Source organism: Aptenodytes patagonicus, chromosome 8, assembly GCF_965638725.1.
Source record: "Aptenodytes patagonicus chromosome 8, bAptPat1.pri.cur, whole genome shotgun sequence".
NCBI classification, from domain to species: domain Eukaryota; kingdom Metazoa; phylum Chordata; class Aves; order Sphenisciformes; family Spheniscidae; genus Aptenodytes; species Aptenodytes patagonicus.
Window position 1 is genome coordinate 881,081 of NC_134956.1, and position 23,389 is coordinate 904,469.

The 23,389-nt window shown below is 39.7% G+C and overlaps 1 protein-coding gene across 2 annotated transcripts in view; it reads left to right on the top strand.

The window, feature by feature from the left end:
• The window catches only part of FAM120A (family with sequence similarity 120 member A), a 54,951-nt gene that overhangs the window by 17,260 nt on the left and 14,302 nt on the right, over positions 1-23,389 (top strand). For both annotated transcript variants that reach the window (XM_076345909.1, XM_076345910.1), the window contains exons 4-11: positions 3,473-3,601; positions 4,080-4,176; positions 5,253-5,353; positions 5,640-5,923; positions 7,342-7,429; positions 10,779-11,003; positions 13,388-13,562; positions 22,814-23,063. In XM_076345909.1, coding sequence (XP_076202024.1) covers positions 3,473-3,601; positions 4,080-4,176; positions 5,253-5,353; positions 5,640-5,923; positions 7,342-7,429; positions 10,779-11,003; positions 13,388-13,562; positions 22,814-23,063 — 1,349 coding nt within the window. The remainder of the gene's footprint in view (positions 1-3,472; positions 3,602-4,079; positions 4,177-5,252; positions 5,354-5,639; positions 5,924-7,341; positions 7,430-10,778; positions 11,004-13,387; positions 13,563-22,813; positions 23,064-23,389) is intronic.

The window sequence follows — 23,389 nt, forward strand, 5'->3', positions numbered from 1 at the left end:
TGCCGTTTTCAGATGCCATGCTTTCTAACCTGATCACCTCCAAGTGTGTGATCCACCTCCATGTTTGCCTTTCCAAAATTGATTTTTCCATGTTGTTGCTTGTCTGAAACTCTTCTGTAAAGGATAAGGAAAAAAATAGCTTCTAGGAAGAAATCTCTTATAATGAGAAATTGGTAAAATGTGATGCTGATTTTGCTCTGAAATGCTTTGTGTGCAACTAAAAGTAAGTTTGAACCATGAACACATTTTCTGTAACTTTTGCTGTTAAGTCTTAATTTTTCCCATACCTAACACTTAGTAAGACTTAGCCTGTATTTTAATGCACACAGTATTAGAAACATTATTTATGATTCAGTACAAAATCTACAATTTTTGATTTCTGGAAAGTTCTAAAATGAATGGAAATCTTTTCTTCTTTAATATCAGGAAGGTACATCTGATTTCTCCACTTTTCATTTCTGGCTTCTGTGTAGGTCATGACATTTTTAGTTTTGAGGGTGTTCTCACATCTGGACTGGATGTCTTTGAAACAGAATAAAAGAAGATAAAAGCCGAATATCTGAAATGTCTCTAAATCTGTAATACATACTTTCAGAAGGTCGCACTTCAGGAATTAAGAATATGCTCCAGTGAGGTCTTTAGGCTGTTTGTTTAAAAGCAGCTAAACTGGGGGCGATACACATAGTAAGCCCTTAATATGTCTCACTTGAGCTTCATACTTTTAGGGTCTGAACTGATATTAGTGCTGGAGTGATGTGATGTCTTCTCTTGATGCTAACTGCTTATGGTTTATTAAATATTAGTATCTTAGAGATCACATAAAACTAATGATAGATTGCTTGCTCCTTTTATCCACTGAATTTTCAAGCAGAGATTGCAGAAACACTTAGGTAGTAGCGCAGGGTTTCTCCAAGGGACTCTGCAGAGAGCACATCTAACATGACACAGCCATGTTATGATTCAGCTGCTTTAGAGATGTGTAATTGTTACACATACAAATAAAATCGTAGGTGTTCATAAAACGATTTAGATTACCAGTGAGAAGAAAATCTATTGCTTCTGCTTGCAGATTGGGTGCAAAATTTTATCATCAATATTTGTGACTGTAAGCTTACATGCGAATGTGATCTGTATTTAGCATTGTTGTATATATTCAGAATGCACACTAGTGAAAATTTAGAATTTACTATCTGAAACAGAAATAATTACCATGCCACTGAGTACACTAAACAGAACTGTTCTTAATTTAGGCTCATAAATGTGGAGCTCATCTCTGGTAGGCAAAGACCAGGTATAGACAAGCAGACATTAGGAGAAGGAAATTAATAAAAATGGGAATCTAGGCAAAAATCCCATGGTCTAAATATGAAGAAGGCAGTCTAAGAAGTTGCGTAATAAGTGGATCAAATAAGGGCAGAAAAGAAAATAATTACATGGTAGACTCCATATAGAATAAAAAGGGGTTGTGGTACAGAATTTAAAGTTGCAAAGTACTAATAGTAGAAGTACTAATCAGAATTTTGCCTAAACATTTCTGACAAGGCTGAATTGCAGGATTTTCTGTTAAAGTGTGATACCTCTGTGTAGAATGCAAGCATAAGGATTTTTCACATTTCCTCATATCTTAAAAAATAGAACTGTTTAATAATAATAATGATCTCTCAAGTCTTGAATTACTGAATTTTGCAAATAGGCAGATTAAAATATGTTAAAAGCAAAACCCTAGCTGCTCCAGAATTATACAGAGGTTCCAGACAGAATTTCTGGAAATTCCTCAGGCATCCTCTAAGATTTAGGACACGTAGTTGGAGACCTCTTTCCTGCCCCTCTGAGCGTGCGCATTGTGCAGCACAGAGGGAAAGTAACAGAAACTGCCTACGGTTGAGTAGTTCTTCAGACCCAGCTGGCAGCACCGCTCACTGCTTTTAATTTCGCAATGGTCCTTGATGGTTGCTTGACCTGAAGTTTCTATACCCCATATAGGATCACGCAGTGCATGTAAGAGCAGTAATTCCCATAATCATATGCTGAATAATCCTCAGTTTATTTTCAGGAGGAGCCTATTGAGAGTGTTGAGATGGAAGTCCAGGGTTTCCAGGACTATCCAGTTCCCCTCCTTTCTCCATGTGGACACGAGAAGGGATCAGGCCAAAGAACTGACTCTAGAACTTCCTGGTACAGCACATCCATCTGCAGCTGCCAGTCGCTGAGCTGCGGGAGCTTCGTCTGTAGGGGCTTTGGACATCATCCCACAAAGTTCTTCCAGCTCTTTCTTCTTACTACAAAGAGACGTCTTTGCTACAAAGTCCCAAGTGTTTCTTATCTTTTCAAACCCATGGCCTGAGTCAGTGACCAGTGAAACAATGGGAATTCATCATTTTCCTAACATCTTGAGTAGACTGTACCGTGGACTCTGATTTGTAGACAAATCTATGATCTGTATGGGCTAAGGTCATTAACTCGAGGGAAATTCTTAGCATGTGTTTAAGCGCGTGTTTCTCAGCCATTTAAGATAGTTGGTGAATATGAGAGGTCAGACACATCTGTCATTGGATGGTGAAGTTATTTTAGTGCCGGAATATTGAAACTATTTTATCAATGGAATTATCTTAAGAATTTCCTCTGTGTCTGCAAAAAGAGTAACCAGCCCTATAACCATGTTGATATTCATATGCTTGAAAGAGAAGGTAACTATGTTCACATCGTAGCGACAAGAGAAATCCATACATCATTCTTTGTCGATGTATAATATAAAAGAAATAAAAATAATTTCTTGCCTGAGGTGTTATGTATAATGTGAAGCTGTATGAGTATATTCTACTACAGATAATGAAATACACAAAATTTGAAAACACTAATTACTAAACTATGTAATCTTCAAATAATGATTTTTAGACCAATTTCTGTAGAATCTTGAAAATAAGTTTCCTTGAGATAGTCCTTTTCTGCATTTGTTTTTCAAATCCTCCCTTTTCTGTGTACATAGAGATCTTCCTGTTCCCAGTGGATCTCTTTCATCAGTTCTGATGCCACTTCACATTCAGAATACAAACTGTGTCAAAATAAAATATTTTCTGGCATATAGATATGTGTGTATATATATAAAATGGATGTATCCACATTAGATAAAGCAGTTTGCACTAGAGGAAATGTCCAACTAGAAAGCAGTAAAATAATTAGCATTGTTGACCTTGTTTGTTGTTGGAGCTGATATTTAACCAGCAAGTATTTACAGAGGTGAGGTTTCACATATATATAAGTATACCGTGGATGACAAACATATGAGTCACTGTTTAAGGGGAAGTCTTAAAAACAAGGTGAAAGGCCCGAAAATATTTAGTTGCTAAATCTGACAACATGGAGATTGTTGAATATATTTTCAGTAAATAAACAGTTTAATTCTCTGCTATGTAACTGAAGTATCTTGGGCTACCCTGTTATTTCATACTGGCATGTGTGTTTGTTTGCATAGGTACGTGCTCACCAGTTAGTTTTACCACCTTGTGACGTAGTGATCAAAGCCGTAGCTGACTACGTCCGTAATATTCAGGACACCACTGATTTGGATGCCATAGCAAAAGATGTTTTTCAACATTCACAGGTAAAGTATAAAGCAAAATATTGGTCTGGGTTTTTTTTAAACCTATTGTGCTATACGTTTGTGTTGAAGAATTGCATTCTATAAAAACAGTGTTTTGTGTCAGCTGATAATAGGAATCTGTTAGTATATGCCATGTCTCAGATATCCTAATTTCAGTTTCCACACTTTCCGAAGGTAAAAATACTGCATTTACCCTTAGTGCTTTAAAGTTAAATTCTTGATAACCAAAGGGGTTTTGTAGTCTGGCTTTGTGTACTGTCACTGAGAATCAGTGGTACATGAAGACAGTATTTTAAAGCTTTATCCTTACATGGATTGACATAATATTTCTTGCGCTGGAGTAGTGCTATAGTCCTCAAGTGTCCATAGGCGTTAATACTGTATGTGATATGGTATACGTTAACTACTCTACAGTACGTTGCTGACCTATAGACGACATGCCTGGATTTGCTTCTGACAGATCTTTTTTTTATTTTAGTCTAGAACAGATGACAAAGTTACTCGATTTAAGAGAGCAGTTGCTTATTACTCAGCAACTAATAAACCTATGCCATTTCATCCACCACATTACCTAGGTAAGTAATTAAAGAAATAAGGCTTTTCATTTTAACTAAAACCTGGCATAACCCTAAATCAGAAACAGTATTATTAGCAGGATCTTATAAAAATGTTTATATTCTCTGGCAGTTTTCACTGACACTTGAATATGAGGTTTCAAAAGAAGGTTTTCATAGGATATGTGCAGAGGTTGTGTTCTTTCCCCAAAAAGAGGAGAACAACCTGGACTGATTTTCCTCTTAACTATTGCTGCATCAGTTCTAGCATTAGGACACTTGTGAGTATGGTGCTGTACACAACTGAATTCTGGTGACCGGTTCCAATCACGATGACAATTTCTATTTCTATTCCATAAAACATGTTTCCTGTTTCTCACTGGACTTACCTGACATGTTTTAGAAATCCCTTGATAGTCTTTGATTTTTTGATGTCATAACATACCTGCTTAAATTGCAGCCATGAATTGTTCTGGCATTGCAGATTATTCTCAAGGCTTACAAATTAACTGTATGATCACAGGATTTACTACGTATACCTCATTCTTAACACAAAAACATAATTTGAGCTGAAATTTTCTAAAGATTTTCAGTTACCATACTGGAATGCTAATACAGATTATTCCTTCTCTTTTTTGGAGGGTGGGGTGCCTTTATTTACATTTGAAGACCTGCATTAAAGGGCATTAAGGCTACTCTAGGTCAAATATTCAAATGATAGAATGTGCCAGCATTACGTGTCTGTGTGACATTGTTTTTGCCGGCTTCTTCATTATGACATCTCTTGGGCTTTTTTCTTTTAAGCTTCCTTTGATTCCAGGTAGAACAGAAATGTGCAGTAAAGAGAGATACAAAGAACTGAGGGAAGGTGAGACAGGTAAAATAGACTTGACAAGCTACAAAGTATTTTTATTAAAAGGCAAAAATGAATAAAACTGATTTAAGGCGTACTAGAAAACAGTAATGCTAACAGAACAAGACTAAATAAACCATAGAAGCAAAAGGATAAAAAGGGTAACATTTGTGTCAAATAGTGAGCATTTTCATGAGTGTTTGGGTTTGTTTTTTTCTCTCCCCCCTCCCCGTTTGCAATACAGCAGCCAGACCAAATCAGTTTGGTATGCCTGGGATAGTGCCACCATATGTTCCTTCTCAGATGCTTAACATTCCACAGACCTCACTACAAGCAAAACCTGTGGTAAGTATAGCCCTCTGCCCTTCTCCTTGGGAGAAACCTGCTGTGCTCATCACATTAAAATCTAGGTGGGAAAGGTATATCTAACTTTTCTAGCATGGGCGTGCACTGCTTAAGTCTGGAACTGTAGTGGTGGTACAGACTCTGGTAGAACAATTTTTGTGGATGTCCAAGATGGCTGAGATTTAATTTGTACATTTGGAAAGTGCCACTTGATTAAATAATGTATTTTGTTTTAAAAGAAAAGCCTTCTTGTTACTTTCACTTAAGAAAGATCACTTTATTTCAGGCCCAGCAGATGTCCAATCAGGGTGGGGCCCAAGGTCAGGGTCCATACCCGTACAGTCTCTCTGAGCCAGCCATCACCTTGGAAACAGGTGGAAAAAGTCTTTCTGAGCAGAACAACTACAGCAACATTCCTCACGAAGGAAAACATACACCATTGTATGAACGATCTTCTCCAATAAATCCAGCTCAGAGTGGGAGCCCTAATCATGTGGATTCAACCTATTTTCCTGCCTCTTCTACATCTTCGTCCTCTGACAATGATGAAGGCAATGGAGGTGCAGTGAAGTAAGTTTTTCATGAGGATGTTTTTTTACTCTGCTTCTGTTAAAATAAATTTATTTTCAGAATCGTTCACCAGTATCCTGAAAGTAAGAAATCTGCATATTAGTGATATGATGGACCTTCAGAAAATAGTTTTAGGTCACTATGACTGCAAACATGTCCATGGTTCACTCTAGTCGCCCTGTTCCTTAACAAGCAGAAATCCAAAACCAAATAATGCTGGGTGTTTTTCCACTTCTGCCCTTATGTTTTATTGAAAGAAGGAGAGAGTGAGATTTTGGTAAATGTCATAAAGCCTTCGAGTTCTTTACTTTGTATAGAAGAAATATTCCTACTTTACAGTATAATTCATTAAAATTTCAGTAGCTAAAAACTATGAAACTTCACTGAATTTGTAGTGTTTACACTGCTAAAATTTTGGGATAATGTGGCTTCGCAAAGAAACCTGGTGTGAATGTCAGAAATTCACCATTTAGGACCGTGACTTAAGAGCCCTCATTGACAGGCTATGCATGGAACAAAGCAACAGTGAAATTGGTTTTGCTCTCTTCTATTAATGTGCCTTGTTTAGTGCAGAAGTATTTCTGACTTCCGCTAGATCATATGTCTGTCCTGGGCAATAAAGTTGTGCAGACTTTCATTTAATTACTGCTTGCTGACCTACAAAAAGGAAATTTGAACAGAGGCAGTTTGTGTTTGCCTTTGTCTTGTTAGGTGTAGTGGCTTACTGTGCAAGAATCAAAGCCTGGGGCTTTAGCAGGTCTGTGATTGCCTCTAAAAATTTGGGGTTATGTATGATGTATAAGTATGTTATTACTTGGTATTAAATTCTGAATGTGTCTACAATTATGCGTGATGGCTTGGACTTTGTTTTTTTGATGCAGTCGGTCAACTTCAAATGTTATCATGTGTTTTGCTTAGTAAATCAAATAAGCTTGCGTGGTTTCCGTGCAGTGTAGAACTGGAAGTGTACCTGCTCTAGAAAAAACAATATTTTTCAGCGTTTTTTATAGTGTTGCCTTACACATTTTATGCAATAAATTTTGAATAAATTTAGAAACTGAAATCTAGACAGTGTCATTTATATCACGGTTTGTAGAAATAGTCTTCTAATTGAGGGAGATTACTTGTCATAGTGACAAATATTTAAAGTTCAATCAAGAATTTTTCCTGCATGAACGTTATTTAGTCATTGTAATATACAGCTTTTAAATACAATCCAAATGTTGACATAGTGTAAATGAATAAATGTCGATATTAAAGTCTCTTCCAGGCTCCTACAAATTGACATTTCTAATACATAGCATCCCTTAAAATCAGAGTCCTCTCTGGCCCATAGTTCCAATAAGTCACCAAGAATTTATCCCATTGTCTCTTAAACAGCACTTTAATACTATGTTTTTCTTTATGTTGTCCTTCAGCCATGTCAGTGGGAACAAAATGGGCTGGGAAAAAACAGGAACCCAGTCAGAAAGTCAAACGCGTGGGGAGCTGGGAGACCAAACAAAGGTAATTCCTTAAGTTCCAGACATCACAATTTATTATTTTCTATTAAAGCTTTACAGCGAACTTGGAGTAGAATTTTCAATATTGATCTGTAGGATTTAGTGTAATTTTTTACACCTTTTTGTGAATTACAGAACAACAGCTTTAAAGTACAGTAAGATGTTTTCCAAGGAAAATTGTAGCATATACATAAAAATGAAAATTAAATAGGATGTTTTAGAAAATACTAGATATAAAACAGAAGTAAACCAATGAACTTGTTTACTCCTTAGCTAACAATCTCATCCTTGGGTATTGCTACCCGTGTTTACAGTAGTGCATTACTTTGGTTTTTACTGAGGAGTATAGCAGTCTAAGTGTCCGTGGGTTCAGGGTCCATGTCATGTAACCTACCGTGTAGCGAGAACAGCTCCTACACACACTTCAATGTTAGCCACAGACCATTATAGGTCTGTATTAAAGCTCAGCTGAGGCGTAAAAGTCCTTTATAATCGCCTGGTGTGCATTTCGCATAATACATATTAAAGTAGCTCTGTGGGACCAGTTAGAATATATTGCTACTTAACTAAGCAAGGATGGGATAACTAAGCCCTTGGTAAAGATTTAACATTGTCCTATTAAATTTCTTCAAGATCTAAAACCATTCGAATCAAGAGTATGGTGTTGCTGTATTCCAAGTCTGAACCGTGTTTAGAAAGAACAATCAGAGCATTTGCACTTCATATCTCTGCATCTTTGTGATGGAATGGTACACCAACTGTTAATTTTGTGTCAGAAAAACCCAATCACGAGTTACTTAGGCTGTAGACAAACAGAACATTTTCCCTGTACCTTTGGCATAGAAACTCCAGTAAACTTGGGCTTTGTGCTTAAAATATCAAGCTGATGATTTCATCCATCAGTGGTTATTATTTTTGCAGACTACGCCCCGTACGATAACTGTATCTGCCTGCAGATTAGTCACCATATGCAAATGCTAATTTGACCTATTACATTCCTTTCTTCTCTGTATTACGGGCCATGTATGAAGCCCGGTGCGTCCCAGCTGCAGCCCTGCATGTGTGCTGCACAGCCCGATGTCCTGCAGGGCAGGGAAGCGGAGGGGGGGAGCAGCCAGAGCGGTGGTGGTGCCGCCCCTGGAGCTGGGCGGTGGGTGGGTGGGACATGCTGCACAGCGTGTCTGGCTGCCTGTCTTCGTACACACGGAATTAGAGCTGCATAAGCAGTGATTAAACTTTCCAGTAGATCTATGCATGCAGTCCAACTTGGATGCATCCAGTTGAATGCATGAGTTTTACTTGCCTATTTTTTTTTTAATATCAAACCACTTCTTTAGCCTTCAGTAGCAGGAGAAGACAGTTGCATCTGTTCAGCGCAACAGGGAGGATTATGAGTACGTTTTGTAGATGAACTCATTTCCTAGAGAGGTATATATTAATGATTAAGAAAAAAGAAATAGTTCCTGAAGATTTCAACTGAATGAGCTATGTGAATTTCTGAGGTAATTTAAAGTGCTGAAAATCTAGCATAGATCAGACAGGTAGCAGCAATCTTGACACTCGTTTCGCTTGACTTAAATGTCAAAATTCCTTGCTCGTAGTTGTCTCACTGCGTGATTATACATGACAAAGGTATGCTCATCTCTGATGTATATTACTAAAGGAAAAAAAAAACCTTTTAACTGTGGTAGTTCCTCAGCTTAGGTGTTTGAATACTGCTGGAGCAGGTCCAGGAAGAACCTGGGTAGTGGAAACGGGGAAAGCATTGCTACTGTTTGGGGCGTTTTGTCTTCTTCCCTCCATGCCCCCAGTAATGGGCGGTTCTGTAAACTTCTCTTAGTGGTCCAGTATCACTGATTTTTAGTTGTTGGGGTAGTAGAAGACGGGCAAAAATCTTTAAACTGATAAAGAAATATATGTGATAATATAACATGGATTTAATAGAGCTGTGATAGCTCACATGTTTATAAAAACATTCTGTATCAGTGTATTGTGTCAGAAGTGTTCTGGTTTACAGGTTTTAATCATTTATTCTGTATATTTTCATTTTTATAACTAAAATGAAGTCTGGATTACCAACTCTAAAATATAATCTTTCAGTAACGTCCTCTTTGATTGTGTGCTTAAAATGTAATCTGAAAATAATGTTGCCCCTTTGATATTTTGCTAGAGCATGTTTTTACTAATGTACACCTTCCTGTGAAAGGTTTTTGGAGGTTGTGTGGGGTTTTTTTGGTTTTTACATGCAAGCTTGTATTTTTCATAAGGCCATGAAGTGAACAAGCTGAGCTTGTTCGGGCCTATTTTTTATGTTACTTGTTCTGTGGGATTTCATGGCTTTGGCCATTTCTGTTTCAGCTTTGCTTTTAAAGTCTTATGAAGCATGTGAAATTTTCTGCACAAATTGTGAAAATACTCATGCTTGATGTATCATCAAGTGAAAAAATTAAATTTCAGTCTCAAAAGTTTTAAATATTACTGTAACAGTTCATAGACACAAAATTAGTATGAACTTTTAAGCTAAAAACAGCTTTCAGTTTTGAAGACAAGGATTTTTAGGAATGAACTCTACTTTTTTGGTAGTATCTATGAGAGATACAACATAAATGCTTACAAAGGGCTTATTCACCAGGAGGTTTACAGTATCTTTTTGTGTGTCATGTTTTTCTTATGAATGTGAACTACATTTCTAGAAATGGAATAAAATGCCACTTTAATCTTGCAGTCAGAAAGTGTTGCCATTTTCTCTTACAATCTTCTTCTCAGGGAAAAGAACTTTATGTTAAAAAAAAAAAGAATTAAACATTTACAAGACTTTTGCGTTCAGACACTATGTATTTTAAATGTCTTTAAATTGAACTATGTAGTTTCTCCTGCTTCATTTAGAAATGCAAACTGTGAAGGGATGTGTTAATGGAAGTCTAGATAAATTATAGACTTTGTGACTGTCAGTTAACCCATTTAGTTGGTATTATCTTGGAAATACTTAGTTAAGAGGTCATTCACATTTCATTAAGAGGTCATCAGTCCCCCTTTTGTATTGGGGGGGGTATTAATATTCTAATTAAAAATTAAAGAAAATTACTGTTGCTGTTAATAAGTTAAAGCTTTACCATAATATTTATTTTTTTCAGTAATTTGCTTCTGCTAGCAAACAATGGCTGAAAGTTTACATTTTCTGAAAATCTTTTAGCCAGCTTTGGATAATGTATTCTACATACTGATACAACATGATGTATCACCCACTATTTTCATTGTGGGGGAAGAAGGAAATTTGCTGTTTCTCTTGGCTGGTGTCCTGGTATGTTTCCATACGCATTCAAAAGTGCTTTATTTTGTATGTTCTGTTATAGGCAGAAGGTTCCTCTAGTGCTTCTTCAGGAAGTCAGGCGGCTGATGTCAAAGGGAATCAAACCAGTAATCCACAAATCCCATGCCTGTTGTCAATGCCCACCAGAAACCACATGGATATTACTACCCCTCCATTACCTCCTGTAGCACCTGAAGTATTAAGAGTGGCAGAACACAGGCACAAGAAGGGGTTAATGTATCCCTACATCTTTCATGTCCTAACCAAGGTATGACATTTCAAAATCATGTATTGTGAAATAATGATTCTGTAAAGGTAATAGTGTTTACTTACAAAATTATTCATTTTTCATGCATATATGTAGATATTTTTATAACGTTATGCATGTGTGTGTATGTTTGTGTATGTGTGTATATATGTGTGTGTGTTTTTATAGAGAGTCCATTTCCATCTAAAACCTCCTGCGTATGTGCTTTGGTGTCTGTGCCAAGTCTTTTCTATTTTCAGTGTTCAAAAATACTTAGATTGTTTTCCCTCACAATTTGATCCCTCCCATCCCTGGTAGCTAGCCCTGATAGCAACATAGCAGCTCTAAGAAATCCCTTTTGTATAATCCTAAAATGTAATTATAGGTGAACTCGATGTTCTGAATTTTTGTTCATTTTAGTTTGGCAGAACATTTCTGTTGGCTTTTTTTTTTTTTGTTTGGCTATTTTATGTGCTAGCCTTCTAATCCCAGGTAACCTGCAAACATTTTCACACAGCCTAGGACTGTCTGCTCAGTGTGTCCAGTAAAAACGTCTACCTGAATGCAATGGGAGAGCTTCTTACAGAAATAGGCAGAGATAACCTGCCTCAGTGTGTCTGGAAGCTGCTGAAGTCTGCTTTGTGTTGAACTGGGAAGGAGCCAGAGGAGTGGTGTTCCTGCACAATTCTCTATTTGACTTAATCTAGTCTCAAAAGACATAAGTTCATTGTTCCTTCTAAGTGCAAACAGATGAGTCCCAGAACGAGACAACTTTAATCTTCTTCCTCTTCAGTGTTCAAAACGCTTAGTACTGGTTCTCATACATCAAGCCCATTCAATGTACATATTTGTACAGCATCTAGCAAAATGGCACTGTCCACATTCCTGTTAACTTGTATTCATCTTAAAAATCCGCTTTAGGAAAATAAAGACCGTAGGCGGGGATCTGAAATCCATAAAAAGAGAAGTTTCTGATCAGGGTTGAGCTTTGGATTTCCTATTTCCCATGTGTTTGTTTTGCACCATAGCTTGTATTGCTGTCATGTTCTTACACTTCCCTTCTTTATCGAAGAAAAGTGGGGAAGAATCACAAGGCGTATGAAGACCATTGATGCCAGTTCTGTTTCGTAGTTTGTGTAGCCAAATATTCTTAGTACATTTAAATACTACTAGATATTTAATATCGTGTCTCACAATGGGAAGAAATGAATTAAATGCCTGCATTTGAGAAATCCATTCCCAACAGAGGAAAAAAAAAGTCAACCTAGAGATGGCTGCATCAAAAATAAATCACTACTGCTTAAGACTGTTTTTCTTTCCCCACTATCTGAAATGCTTTTGAACAAGTGTGCACAGGGGACCTAAAGTATGCCGTGGGTATACTGACCAGTATCTTGTTGCATGATTATGGGATTCTTTAGAAATTGGCAGGTAGAGGTATTCCAGGTTATATTGCTGTTAGGTATAGAGAGAGGCCTTTCAGACATACCTTATACCTAAAGTAGCATTGTCTGAGTCAAACCTGACAATATCCTAATGTAATCGCTCCAACCTGTCACCTACAGTATTCATTACTGGGACAGTTTAAATGTTTTTTTAATTGAAAGTAGCAAAACGGAGTGCTTGCTTGTCAGTGTTGAAAACAAAGGCTGGTATTTGGGAGCAATGCAGAGAAGTCAGTTGTTTTCCAAGAAAATCTTAACGTGGTTGGATGTGCAGAGACAGAAAACATAGAATGTTGCTGCTGTTTTGAGAGAGAATGTTGGAAGGTTCTTTCATACTTGTTTCTGAAAAAGTATAAAATGCTAAAGCTTTATTTGTGTACATTCAAAATCAACCTGACTTATGTAATTCACAGTTACGATTTTTTGACCAGGTCTTCTCATAATGTTTTTTACAGTGAGTCCCCAATACTGTTTCAAATCCTTGCACCAAAAAGTCAGACTGCTGTTTTTAAACAGCATGAATATTTTTTTAAAATAACTGTCTGAAATCTAGATCAGCTTCAAATGTGCTTTGATTACATATAAGCACATTACTGTATTTTCATGTGTACTATTTCACTTCTCAAAGTATCCATATTTGAAGATCAATGTTTAGGTAATCCTCACCTGCAGATAGTCCAGACAAAAAAAAAGAAAAAAAAGGTGTGTGATGGAGAAGAGAAAGAGGAGAGCAACAGGGATAATCAGAGCCTGGAGACTTATTGGAGGAGAGCAAGTAGATTGTAGGGTGATCCTCCTCTGCTGTTACCTTCACGTACATAAGATCCACACTGCTGCTGAATCACATTTTTCTTGACTAGATGAGATTTATATTAGAGCTAGGTTGAGTTACCATGCATATCTAAATACTTTCTGTTCACTATAACATGTCATATTTTTCTGCTTCCTTTCATGCAAAAGGGTGAAATCAAAATTGCCGTTTCTATAGAAGATGAAGCCAACAAAGACCTGCCTCCTGCTGCTCTCCTTTATAGGCCAGTTCGTCAGTATGTTTACGGAGTCCTGTTTAGTTTGGCAGAAAGCAGAAAGAAAACTGAAAGACTTGCTTTTAGAAAGAACAGACTTCCACCAGAATGTATGTACTGTAGAACCCATTCTTTATTTCTCTTCCCTTTGCTGTGTTTTCATATCCATTTGTACCGTGATTTGAATGAGAATAGTTGCTAAGATTTCATCGGTGTAGCTAACGCTGGAGGAATTTATGGCTTATTTGATCCCATGGATAATAGAAAAAGATGTTGTTAATTTGAAATCTTATTTCCTGTAGTAGTTTAAGAACTATAAATGTTACCATTTCAAAGCAAGCTCTGGGGTTTGTTTTTTAAAATGTATGCTCAAGCCGCTATCGGGCTTGCTGTGCAAGTGCTGTCAGTTTGTGATGTTATTTTCAAAGTATATGGCAACACTTGGTTATAGGAAACTTCTATTCTGTGCATATGCGTACAAATTTGCACGCTCTTTTCAAAAATGAGAGGTGCATATGTTAACTTACCCTGTCTTCCCCTCTGTCTTCCCAAATCTGTAATTAAACGTACTTCAGTGAAATTTGCAAGTCTCTAGTATCTTTCAGGTATTGGCATATAAAAACTTGGTTTAAAATCCACAGAATTCAGGTGTAATGAAAGTAAAGGTAGACGTGGGTGAAGACAGATTAAACTTTTGCAGACTTGTCAAAAGATCCTTTTGCTAATTCAGAGGGATGAATGTTAATCTTCATATTAATCTGGAAGTTGTCTTTTTAAGTCTTCTGCTTCCAGGAATTGCCATCATTCCAGAAAATTCAACCTCCTCATTTTAGAGTGTTTTTCTTATAATGAAATGCATACAAGGAAATGATTGAACTTTACAGTAGCATCTTATAAAGGTTAAAAGAATGCTAAAGCATTAAGTGGATGGCAGCAGCAGCAGAAGTATTTATATATAGGAGTCTGCTGTCACTATAGACTAAATTTAAGAATCAGATATCTAGAATGTATGAAAGCATCATTCACATTCTTCATGTGTAAAAGGGTAAAAATAAGAATCAGTTGTAAACTTTATGTTCGTTCCCTTTTCTCTTTCCATTTTTAATTGTGAAATGTTTTGTACATTCATAGTGAAGATGATAATCCTCCAATGAAGTTTGAAAAACTGTTTATCTTAGCCAGTTATTTTGTGGGAATTAATATTTACCCTGCCTGAATAATATCTCAGCACACATAGTCGCAAACTTCTTAATTCTTTGAACTCGCACAACGTAGTAGTACTTCAGGTTACAAGGTTATTTCAGGATTAAAATAGTGAAGTTATTTGCAGTATTCATTTATCCTCATTAGACATCTGTCCTTAAAAGTGTACTACAACGTTTGTAGTGGTGAAGTAGCTGAGTGCTGAAGGTCTGCTTCAGTTTTCAGAATGTTTTTATCTTGTAAGCCAAGAACGTTCTCTCTAGGCTACTAGGGATACCTATATAATCTCTATTTTCTCTTCATTTATACTGCTTTTCTGAGGTTTATTCTCAACAGAGGCTAAGAACGCTACTGCTGACTTGGTTTCGTTACAGGAGCTCCGGCAAATCTTGCTGCAGGACACATTCAGCTACTGACCTACTTCTAACTTAGGACTGACCGCATTCTTTAAAAAAAAAAAAAATTTTAAACAAAATTTGAGCGTCTGCCCAAAAGTTAGTTGCTTCACTGCAAAGCTAACAATGCTGGTAAAGATGGATTTGAGCTAAGAGGCAAGTCTGTGGTTTCAAAGGGCTATGCTGCAGGAACACATTTATTTTGGTCACCTCTTGTAAGTAGCAAGAATTGGGCAGGCTGTGTGAGAGGGAAGGAAAGAATAGTGTCTTAAGCGGCAAGAGCAGATTTCTCAGATCGATTAGTCACACTCATTAACCCTTGCTAACTTTTTTGAGGACCCAGGCTGTAATGAACTAGTGATGCTGATTCTCCTTCAGTGTCTTAATTTTTTTGCTGCTCTCAAAAATGAACAAGTTATGAAACACGGTAATTAAGACAATTAAAAGAAAATTTAAGAATTAAGAGACATTAAGAGAATGAAGAATTAATTTCTAAAGAAATGTATATTGTCCTTAATATTTATGTAGAGCGTTAATGAATATATTAATATGTAAAATCCTGTCATCTTTGTTGTACAAACCATAACACTGGAAACATAATAATTGTGCATGAATAATTTGCAAGTATATTGCATGCGAGGATTATAGGAGGCTATAAAAAATATGTGATAAACTGACACGTCAGTATTATTACTAAACATATAGACAGCAAGATAATGGATCTTTCATAAAATGGATGACTTCCTGTCTTTTAAATCGTTATTATTTTTATGTAGTTGAAAAGCCAATAAAAAACAACGGATCTGTTGGAAGAGGTAGTCAGTGAGGTTCTTCAGCGATAATTGTCTGCTAAGTAATGCCTTTGCTGTACATGTCCTCATGTCTGCTCCCAAAGGATATGAAAAGCTGAATCACAGAGTTCTTGATGGTGCTTTTACTGCCAAGGGCACAGCATTGGTTGTGCTGCCCTTCCTTCTGAGGAGATGGAAACTGATTGTCTGACTTGCTCTTCTTTTCAAGCTCTGAAACAGGTTATTTCTCATGTTCTGATAAATACATACGTGTAGATGAAACCATCTGCCCTTTCCACTCTGTGGAAAAATGCACACTTGTACAAGCTGTCATTACACCTGGTTGGATCCAAAGGTTTGTTATTTTAAGCCTAGCCACCTTGTGATGTACTGTTCTCCATCAAGGATGTATTCAGCTGATGCTGTTTCTGCCAAAAGGAAAGCTGTATCTTGGGCAGCAGCCCTTCTGCAAAATCAAGCACGCTTAGCTCAAGCTGTGCTGTCAGTAAAGATTATAAGGTTAAAAATGAGGCTTGATTAATCGGCATTAGCTAGCTGATCTTCTAGTGGTATTAGGTACCTCATGCCTCACGTTCAGTCCGTGGAAAAAAAAATGCAAAGAGAATACCAAAATCACCTGAGCTGTAGTTAGCAACAAGGGCTCTAACAGACAGCTTGAGCATGCAGGTTGCTGTTGCTAATGACTTTAGAGCCTGTAACAGCGTTCACATGTTTATCAAGCAGGTTACCCTAGTGCAGATTGATGCTGACCCTTTTTACTTGGATTGACCTTAAAGTGTCGTGAGGGTAATGTTCAAAGCAGATGTCAATATATTCTGCAGTTGCTTAGGCTACTTTGGGTGTTCAAATCTGCTGATCAGCAGCAGAAGGAAGTTTAGTATGAAAAACAATATAATTAGCACTGTGATGTTGTGGCTGAACACGCTCTGATCCTGAGCATTTGTTGTAGCTAATGTAGTCTTCAGGGTAGACATTGCTTATCTCCAAGTGGAAGTCCTGGGAGGAGAACACAAAATGTTCCTCTGAGGACAGAGCTCCTCAGCAGCTGAGGAAGACAGTGTTTTTGGCAGCAGTCCCAGTACAGAGTTGTCAAAGGTGTAAGAAATGCCCTGGAGAAGTAAGTGGATATGGACAAGTCCTAGATTCATCTGTTATATTAAATGCTAAATTTGGGTGAACAGTGCTACAGTTACTTGTCAACTGATACAGCTGTAATTCATAGAATCATACAATGGTTTGGGTTGGAAGGGACTTTAAAGATCATCTATTTCCAAACCCCCTGCCATGGGCCGGGACACCTTCCACTAGACCAGGTTGCTCAAAGCCCCATCTAACCTGGCCTTGAACACTTCCAGGGATGGGGCATCCACAACTTCTCTGGGCAACCTGTTCCGTGCCTCACCACCCTCATAGTGAAGAATTTCTTCCTTATATCTAATCTAAATCTACCCTCTTTCAGTTTAAAACTATTACCCTCTGTCCTGTCACTACAGGCCCTTGTAAAACGTCACTCTCCAGCTTTCTTATAGGCCCCTTTCAGGTGCTGGAAGGCTGCAACGAAGTCTCCCCAAAGCCTTCTCTTCTCCAGGCTGAACCACCCCAACTCTCTCAGCCTTTCCTCACAGGAGAGGTGCTCCATCCCCCTGATCATTTTAGTGGCCCTCCTCTGGACCCGCTCCAACAGGTCCATGTCTTTCCTGTGCTGAGGGCTCCAGAGCTGGACGCAGTGCTCCAGGTGGGGTCTCACCAGAGCAGAGTAGAGGGGCAGAATCACCTCCCTCGACCTGCTGGCCACACTTCTTTTGAGGCAGCCCAGGGTACGGTTGACTTTCTGGACTGCAAGCGCATGTTGCTGGGCCATGTTGAGCTTCTCATCAACCAACACCCCCAAGTCCTTCTCGGCAGGGCTGCTCTCAATCCATTCTCTGACCAGCCTGTATTTGTGCTTGGGACTGCCCCAACCCAGGTGCAGGACCTTGTGCTTGGCCTTGTTGAACTTCATGAGGTTCGCACAGGCCCACCTCTCAAGCCTGTCAAGGTCCCTCTGGATGGCATCCATTCCCTCCAGTGTGTCCACTGCACCACTCAGCTTGGTGCAGTCTGCAAACTTGCCGAGGGTGCACTCAATTCCACTGTCCATGTCGCTGACAAACATGTTAAAAACAGCGCCGTTCCCAATAGTGACCCCTAAGGAGTGCCACTCATCACTGGTCTCCACTCAGACATTGAGCTGTTGACCGCAACTCTTTGAGTGCAACCATCCAGCCAATTCCTTATCCACCAAGTGGTCCATCAGTCAAATCCATGTCTCTCCAATTTAGAGATGAGGATGTTGTGCGGGACAGTGTCAAATGCTTTGCACAAGTCCAGGTAGATGATGTCAGTTGCTCTTCCCTTATCCACCAACACTGTAACCCCGTCATAGAAGGCCATCAAATTTGTCAGGCACGATTTGCCCTTAGTGAAGCCGTGTTGGCTATCACCAATCACCTCTTTTTTTTCCATGTGCCTTAGCGTAGTTTCCAGAAGGATCTGCTCCGTGATCTTCCCAGGCACAGAGGTGAGACTGACTGGCCTGTAGTTCCCCGGGTCTTCCTTTTTTCCCTTTTTAAAAATGGGGGTTATGTTTCCCTTTTTTGCAGTCACTGGGAACTTCACTGGGCTGCCACGACTTCTCAAATATGATGGATAGTGGCTTAGCAACTTCATCCTCCAGTTCCTTCAGGACCCGCGGATGGATCTCATGGGGTCCCATGGACTTGTGCATCTTCAGGTGCCTTAGATGGTCTCGAGCCTGATGTTCTCCTGCAGTGGGCGGCTCTTCATTCTCCCAGTCCCCACCTTTGCCTTCTGCAGCTTGGGCGGTGAGGCTCGAGAACTTGCCAGTGAAGACTGAGGCAAAAAAAGTCATTGAGTACCTCCGCCTTCTCTGTGTCCTGGGTAACCAGGTCTCCCGTTTCGTTCTGGAGATGGCCCACATTTTCCCTTGTCTTGCTTTTATCCCCAACGTACCTATAGAATCTTTTCTTGTTGCCCTTGACATCCCTGGCCAGATTTAACTCTATCAGGGCTTTAGCTTTCCTAACCTGATCCCTGGCTGCTCAGACAATTTCTTTGTATTCCTCCCAGGCTACCTGTCCTTGCTTCCACCCTCTGTAGGCTTCCTTTTTGTGTTGGAGTTTGTCCAGGAGCTCCTGGTTCATCCATGCAGGCCTCCTGGCGTTTTTGCCTGACTTCCTCTTTGTTGGGATGCATCGCTCCTGAGCTTGGAGGAGGTGATCCTCGAATATTACCCAGCTTTCTTGGGCCCCTCTTCCCTCCAGGGCTTTGTCCCGTGGCACTCTGCCAAGCAGATCCCTGAAGAGGCCAAAGTCTGCTCTCCTAAGTCCAGGGTAGTGAGCTTGCTGTGCGCCCTCCTCAGTGCCCTAAGGATCTTGAACTCCACCATTTTGTGGTCCCTGCAGCCCAGGCTGCCCTTGAGCTTCACATTCCCCACCAGCCCCTCCTTGTTGGTGAGAGCAAGGTCCAGCGTAGCACCTCTCCTCGTTGGCTCCTCTACCACTTGGAGAAGGAAGTTATTATCAACGCATTCCGGGAATTTCCTGGGTTACTTATGCCCTGCCATGTTGTCCCTCCAACAGATACTGGGGTGGTCACAGTCCCCCATGAGGACCAGGGCTTGTGAGCATGAGGCTGCTCCTATCTGTCTATAGAGGGCCTCATCCACTCGGTCTTCCTGGTCAGGTGGCCTGTAGCAGACCCCCACCGTAATGTCACCTGTCCCTGCCTTCCCTTTAATCCTGACCCATAAGCTCTCGGTCGGCTCCTCATCCATCCCCAGGCAGAGCTCCATGCACTCCAGCTGGTCATTGACATAGAGGGTGACACCCCCTCCTTGTCTCCCCTGCCTGTCCTTCCTAAAGAGCCTGTATCCCTCCATCCCAACACTCCAGTCATCGGAGCCATCCCACCCCGTCTCCGTGATGCCAATAAGGTCGTAGCCCTGCAGGCGTGCGCATGTCTCTAACTCCTCTTGTTTATTCCCCATGCTACACGTGTTTGCATAGAGGCATTGAAGTTGGGCCCCCGATGAAGCTGTCTTACTGGTTGAGTTCCTTTGTGCTGCTCTTCGGGTGCCCTCCTGCTGACCTGTGTTCCTTCTCCAGGCTCTGGGCATCTAGTGCTGGCCCTGGCATCAAACTGGTAGGAGTGGGATGGATTGAGGTTCCCCTCCCCCGGCATCTCTAGTTTAAAGCCCTCTTCACCAGCTTGGCAAGCCTATGAACGAAGATGCTCTTCCCCTTCTCTGGCAGATGGACCCCGTCAGCCCCCAGTAGACCAGGTTTCTCAAAGCGAGTCCCATGGTGTAATTAGCCGAACCCCTGGCTGTGGCACCAGTCCTGTAACCATTTGTTGAGTCACCAGATTCAGCTGGCCCTTTCAAACCCCTTCCCTTTGACGGGCAGGATTGATGAAAAAACTACCTGTGCTCCCGAGTCCCTTACCGCCGCTCCCAGGGCTCTGTAGTCCTTCTTGATAGTCCTCAGACTGCTCCTGGCTGTGTCACTGGTGCCCACGTGAAACAGCAGCAGCGGATAATAGTCAGTGCACTGTACGAGGCTTGGTAGTCTCTTGGTGACATCCCTGGTATGAGCCCCCGGTAAGCGGCACACCTCTCTAGAGCGTGCGTCCGGTTGGCACAAATGGGTGCCTCCGTACCCCTCAGAAGAGAGTCGCCTACTACCATCACCCGTCATCCCCATCATTCAGAGAGGATACTGTTTGCCAGTCCACTAGAGTGACCTTCATATTAAACTGTTCTGCAAGAAGCATGGTTACCTTTCCCATAATAACCATTACTTCACAAAATTTTGAAGCCAGGATGGATCTCCAGTGTGACCTCTACAGGTAGTGTGTTACTGAAGGCGGTATGTTTTGAGAGCAAACTGAGGTACTCTGCCTGTGGCCTTAATCTTACAGGGTCGTGGAAGTTGTCATCCCCAGATTAAAAGCTTTGAACCAAATTTGAATGTTGAAACAGGATTGCAGGTAGAAAACATAGACATAAAATATTCCCTTCTAAGCTTGAGGTCTTTCTTTCACATATATTTCACATATAAACAACAGTGAAACATTTGTGTTCCGTACAGCTCTTTCCTTGCTGTTGTCTGCTGTTCCAGGAGTTGTAGAGGCTGAGGAAGTGGTCATCTGAGGGTGCTTAAATGTGATCTGCATATGGAGTTTGCATCTGCTTGCCTCTGGTGGGGCATCCAAACCCAGAAACTTGAGTGTAGCTAGGAGTATCGCCGCCATTGTCAAAAAGAGGTTGAAGGAAAGAAAAAAAGAACTCCAAAACACAAACAACTATTTTATGTCAATTGTCAACAGTTTGGGGTTTTTTTTACTGCTAACAGATTAAACTGTTCTGCATAGTAGCCTCAAAACTAAGAAGTTTTGGTCCAAAAGTATCTCTTGCTTCTGAGACCTAAAGCAATTAAACAAGTCTTTGAGAACCTACATAAAATACATCCTTTTATTTGTTCATGTTTGCTGTCCCAGGCCTAAACAAGAAGCGAAAACGGGTGTGATAAGCTGTGCGCAAATAATGGAGTAGCTCTGCTGGCTGTTAAAGCCCATCTTGTATAGCTTGGTGGCATATAAAAACTGGTAGCAACCAAAATAGAACATGATTTTGTAGTGAGGCTACCAACTAAATATATCAGAATATTTATTTTCATTGCTCCATGTTATCTTTGTAAAACTTACCCTGAGCTCTATGACATGTAGCTACAATGCTAGAGTAGTTTGATTCCAGAAAAGCATGAGAGTGCTTTGGGATGTTCCAGAGCTGCTTTTTTTAATCCACATCATCTCCTCTGCCATGGCTTCCCTGCCCCTAAATATAAAATTACTTGTAAGGCTGATGTCTGATTGCTGAAGGAGACTTCGTAGCTGTAAGGGCTATCCTGGCACCAGTAGTACTCTCCTCTCGATCTGTAACAAAGATTTCTAGCAGAAAGAGCAGGTCTGTGCTCCTGCAGTGAGTCTCTCTGGGCTGTGTAACCTGAAGCTTCACTAACAAGTTCCTTGAATCTTTCCACGCTGCGTAACTGGGCTCTGCGTTGAGAAGGGTGCAAACAAATTTTGAGCTGTGTCAAACTTGGGTCATTCCAAGGCCAAAGGTATCATTTCTCAGTCTTGACTTTTTTTTTTTTTTTTTTAAACTTGCGTTCTGTTTTGGTTGCCTTCAGACATAAAAAAGAGAGGTGATTTAGCAGCAATGTAGAGTTGAACAGTCTTGATGATGATGAAAGGGAGCGTAGCAGACACAAAAATACTAACCTCTTAATAGCAAGCAGTGCAGTAAATTGAAAGGCTTATGTAAAGTAATGTTTTGTAAAAATTTTTAGGCAAAAAAACCCCAAAACCCAAACCCACCCATATTTGAGATCTCGTTCCATTGCAGTAGTTGAACAACTACAAACAAATACAGCATAAGTTTTAAATCTGATTTGAATAAAATCACTAGGATCGTATTGTTCTTAAAAGACCACATATAGAATATATTTGTATTCATGTACTATTTTTATTTATCACTGTACATTTTTGATCAATAACAGATATTTTAGGGGAAAATTGCATTTTCAAATCATGCTGTTTGTTTTAGGAAAATATATGTAGTTCCTTTATGTGGTATATTAATTTGAAAATATTAATGTAACACTCCTAGTGTACAGTTGGTTGCATGCACTTACTTTGTAGGTGATCACAATTGAAAGATGGTCCGGACAGAGTTTGGTTTACCAATTTGGCAATGTAATCCAGAACATCAGTATCTATCGCCATCTCAAAGTGATGCTTTTTGGATCAAAATCTCTTGCACACAAAGTTTTAAATATACGCTGCTTTTTAACTCTGCATTTTTTTCTTTCAACTGTTGCCATTTTGTAGTTTCACCAGTGATAATTAAAGAATGGGCTGCTTACAAAGGAAAATCTCCTCAAACCCCTGAGCTGGTGGAAGCACTTGCGTTCAGGGAATGGACCTGTCCTAATCTGAAGAAGCTGTGGCTGGGAAAAGCAGTAGAAGACAAGAACCGAAGAATGAGGGCATTTTTGGCCTGTATGAGATCAGATACACCAGCAATGCTCAATCCAACTAACGTGCCCACTCATCTTATGGTGCTCTGTTGTGTACTAAGGTCAGTGTTACCTTAAGGTAAAACAGAATGAAGGAAAGGTTTTACCACGTAATCTTTCTGACATATTTAACTTTGTATTAAACTGTGAGTATGGAAAGTGTTAATTCACATTTGCAGCGTCACTAGGAGAAGGGGTTTGTTTCGTTTTTAGAACATCGCTGCTGTGAGTCTTAAAAGCATGCTGTATAGTCAACGTTTCTTTCTTCAGTCTCTAGAGGACTGAAGGGAAGAGAAAAAAAATGTTGGGTTGCAAAGAGGCCGCTGCAGCATTTGAATTAGTTTACCCTTACTATACTCTAGTCTTCAACTTCCTAAAAAAACAACAT